The sequence below is a fragment of the Anarrhichthys ocellatus genome, unplaced genomic scaffold (assembly GCF_004355925.1).
Source record: "Anarrhichthys ocellatus isolate YVR2014 unplaced genomic scaffold, GSC_Weel_1.0 scaffold165, whole genome shotgun sequence".
NCBI classification, from domain to species: Eukaryota; Metazoa; Chordata; class Actinopteri; order Perciformes; family Anarhichadidae; genus Anarrhichthys; species Anarrhichthys ocellatus.
Genome location: NW_022280195.1, coordinates 153,817 through 158,510, shown reverse-complemented (window position 1 = coordinate 158,510; position 4,694 = coordinate 153,817). Strand labels below are relative to the sequence as shown.

The following is a 4,694-nucleotide window of genomic DNA, read 5'->3' as shown; positions in this document are numbered from 1 at the left end:
AATCAATAACTTATATGATTGTGATCATAAATCAATAACTTACATGATCTTGTTCATAAATCATGAATCAATAACTTATATGATCGTGATCATAAATCAATAACTTACATGATCGTGTTCATGAATCAATAACTTACATGATCGTGTTCATGAATCAATAACTTATATGATCATGTTCATAAATCAATAACTTATATGATCGTGATCATAAATCAATAACTTGTATGATTGTGATCATAAATCAATAACTTACATGATCTTGTTCATAAATCATGAATCAATAACTTATATGATCGTAATCATAAATCAATAACTTACATGATCTTGTTCATAAATCAATAACTTATATGATCGTGATCATAAATCAATAACTTATATGATCGTGATCATAAATAAATAACTTATATGATCGTGATCATAAATCAATAACTTATATGATCGTGTTCATCAATCATAAATCAATAACTTACACCATCGTGTTCATAAATCAATTACTTACATGATCGTGTTCATAAATCATGAATCAATAACTTCCATGATCGTGTTCATAAATCATAAATCAATAACTTATATGATCGTGTTCATAAATCAATAACTTATATGATCGTGATCATAAATCATGAATCAATAACTTATATGATCGTGTTCATGAATCAATAACTTACATGATCGTGTTCATCAATCATAAATCAATAACTTATTGATCATGTTCATGAATCAATAACTTATATGATCATGTTCATAAATCAATAACTTATATGATCGTGTTCATCAATCATAAATCAATAACATATGATCCTGATCATGAATCAATAATTTATATGATCGTGTTCATAAATCAATAACTTATATGATCCTGATCATGAATCAATAATTTGTATGATCGTGTTCATAAATCAATAACTTATATGATCGTGTTCGTAAATCAATAACTTATATGATCGTGTTCATGAATCACTAACTTACATGATCGTGTTCATCAATCATAAATCAATAACTTATTGATCATGTTCATGAATCAATAACTTATATGATCGTGTTCATCAATCATAAATCAATAACATATGATCCTGATCATAAATCAATAATTTATATGATCGTGTTCATAAATCAATAACTTATATGATCATGTTCATGAATCAATAACTTATATGATCGTGTTCATGAATCAATAACTTATATGATCGTGTTCATAAATCATAAATCAATAACTTATATGATCCTGATCATAAATTAATAATTTATATGATCGTGTTCATAAATCGATAACTTATATGATCGTGTTCATAAACCAATAACTTATATGATCCTGATCATAAATCAATAATTTATATGATCGTGTTCATAAATCAATAACTTATATGATCGTGTTCATAAATTAATAACTTATATGATCGTGATCATCAATCATCAATCAATAACTTATATGATCGTGTTCATCAATCATGAATCAATAACTTACACCATCGTGTTCATAAATCAATTACTTACACGATCGTGTTCATAAATCATGAATCAATTACTTACACGATCGTGTTCATAAATCATGAATCAATAACTTATATGATCGTGTTCATAAATCATGAATCAATAACTTATATGATCGTGTTCATAAATCAATAACTTATATGATCGTGATCATAAATCATGAATCAATAACTTATATGATCGTGTTCATAAATCAATAACTTACATGATCGTGTTCATAAATCATAAATCAATAACTTATATGATCCTGATCATAAATCAATAATTTATATGATCGTGTTCATAAATCAATAACTTATATGATCCTGATCATAAATCAATAATTTATATGATCGTGTTCATAAATCATGAATCAATAACTTATATGATCCTGATCATAAATCAATAATTTATATGATCGTGTTCATAAATCAATAACTTATATGATCCTGATCATAAATCAATAATTTATATGATCGTGTTCATCAATCAATAACTTATATGATCGTGTTCATGAATCAATAACTTATATGATCGTGTTCATAAATCATAAATAAATAACTTGTATGATCCTGATCATGAATCAATAATTTATATGATCGTGTTCATAAATCATGAATCAATAAGTTATATGATCCTGATCATAAATCAATAATTTATATGATCGTGTTCATGAATCATAAATCAATAACTTATATGATCGTGTTCATTAATCATAAATCAATAACTTATATGATCTTGATCATAAATCAATAATTTATATGATCGTGTTCATGAATCAATAACTTATATGATCGTGTTCATAAATCATGAATCAATAACTTATATGATCGTGTTCATAAATCAAGAACTTATATGATCGTGATCATAAATCAATAACTTCCATGATCATGTTCTTGAATAATAAATCAATAACTTGTTGTCTTTCATGTGCAGGAGTTGACCTCTGACCCCGAGTTCATCGTCTCTGGAGCCTCGAGAACGGACATCTGTCAAGGAGCTCTGGGTGAGAACAAAGACACGAAGGGAACTTCTTAGTTTTAGTCCAGACTGTTAATGAAGGAGACTGTGAGGTGTTTTAGTTTTAGTCCAGACTGTAGATGAAGGAGACTGTGAGGTGTCTTAGTTTTAGTCCAGACTGTTAATGAAGGAGACTGTGAGGTGTCTTTGTTTTAGTCCAGACTGTTAATGAAGGAGACTGTGAGGTGTCTTAGTTTTAGTCCAGACTGTAGATGAAGGAGATTGTGTTTTAGTTTTAGTCCAGACTGTTAATGAAGGAGACTGTGAGGTGTTTTAGTTTTAGTCTAGACTGTTGCTGAAGGAGACTGTGAGGTGTTTTAGTTTTAGTCCAGACTGTTAATGAAGGAGACTGTGAGGTGTCTTAGTTTTAGTCCAGACTGTTAATGAAGGAGACTGTGAGGTGTTTTAGTTTTAGTCCAGAATGTTAATGAAGGAGACTGTGAGGTGTCTGAGTTTTAGTCCAGACTGTTAATGAAGGAGACTGTGAGGTGTTTTCGTTTTAGTCTAGAATGTAGATGAAGGAGACTGTGAGGTGTTTTAGTTTTAGTCTAGAATGTAGATGAAGGAGACTGTGAGGTGTTTTAGTTTTAGTTTTTATGTGTGTGTGTGTGTGTGTGTCGAGGCGTGTCATCAGAGACAGTAAACAAAGCAGGTGGGTGGCGGCTGACTGACGGTGATGTCATCGCAGTAGTTTCTATAGCAACAAAGGGAAACGTTTGAGAGGCAATCTAGGCAATCACAGAGCAGCAGAGGCCTTGACTAAGCCCCGCCCCTTCCTCCTTCCTGTCTGTCATCCAGGTGACTGCTGGCTGCTCGCTGCCATCGCCTCTCTGACTCTGAACGAAGAAGTTCTGGCTCAAGTCGTTCCTCATGGACAAAACTTCAGGAGAGGAGAGTACGCAGGCATCTTCCATTTCCAGGTACAAATACACAGAGTACTAGTGATGTTTAAGAAGGTACACAAATACAGAGTCTCATGTCTCTCATGTCTCTCATGTCCATCATGTCATCATGTCTCTCATGTCCATCATGTCAATCATGTCCATCATCTCATCATGTCTCATGGCCGTCACGTCCATCATGTCTCATGGCCGTTATGTCCATCATGTCTCATGTCTCTCATGTCTCTCATGTCCATCATGTCCATCATGTCTCATGTCCATCATGTCTCCTGTCCATCATGTCCATCATGTCTCCTGTCCATCATGTCCATTATGTCTCCTGTCCATCATGTCCATTATGTCTCCTGTCCATCATGTCCATTATGTCTCCTGTCCATCATGTCCATCATGTCTCATGTCCATCATGTCTCATGTCTATCACGTCCATCATGTCTATCATGTCCATCATGTCTCATGTCCATGTATCATGTCCATCATGTCTATCACGTCCATCATGTCTCATGTCTATCATGTCCATCATGTCCATGTCTATCATGTCCATCATGTCCATGTCTCATGTCTATCACGTCCATCATGTCTCATGTCCATCATGTGTCATGTCCCATGTCCATCATGTCTCATTGTCCATCATGTCCATCATGTCTATCATGTCTCATTGTCCCTTCTGTCTGTCCCATCTTAGTTCTGGCAGTTTGGTGAGTGGGTGGACGTTGTGATTGACGACCGTCTGCCGGTCAAAGACGGAGAGCTGATGTTCGTCCACTCGGCTGAAGGGAGAGAGTTCTGGAGCGCTCTGCTGGAGAAGGCCTATGCCAAGTAAGACCTGAACCTGTCTCGTGTCTACCAGCTGTCTCTTCTCTCTCAGCTGTCTCACGTCCGTCAGCTGTCTCGCGTCCACCAGCTGTCTCGCGTCCCTCAGCTGCCTCGCGTCCGCCAGCTGCCTCGCGTCCGCCAGCTGCCTCGCGTCCACTTTTTATTGGAACCAAGAGGCCGATGATAAACCAGGAAAAACAGAACCGGACCAAAAGTACTCTTCATTACTTTTGTTCATGTAGTGTATCTATGACCTCATCCCCTCATGTCCGGGTCTGTCCCGTCATTGTCCCAGTGTGTCCTCCCAGTAACAGCCCAGTAAGCTGAGATCAGCTGGGATCAGTGGAGGCGTACAGGTGATAATAGACGGTGTGTTTGTGTCTTCAGGTTTTTGTTCCTACACGTCGCTGCATTCTTCACATTTGTTCATCCAGCGGGGAGACAGACACACACACACACACACACACACACACACACACACACACACACACA

At 35.7% G+C, this 4,694-nt stretch overlaps 1 protein-coding gene across 1 annotated transcript in view; it reads left to right on the top strand.

The window, feature by feature from the left end:
* The first annotated feature begins 2,322 nt into the window (after positions 1 to 2,322).
* Positions 2,323 to 4,694, top strand: part of LOC116400380 (calpain-2 catalytic subunit-like) — an 8,943-nt gene continuing 6,571 nt past the window's right edge. The window contains exons 1-4 of the mRNA XM_031878182.1: positions 2,323 to 2,328; positions 2,404 to 2,473; positions 3,286 to 3,407; positions 4,072 to 4,205. Coding sequence (XP_031734042.1) covers positions 2,323 to 2,328; positions 2,404 to 2,473; positions 3,286 to 3,407; positions 4,072 to 4,205 — 332 coding nt within the window. The remainder of the gene's footprint in view (positions 2,329 to 2,403; positions 2,474 to 3,285; positions 3,408 to 4,071; positions 4,206 to 4,694) is intronic.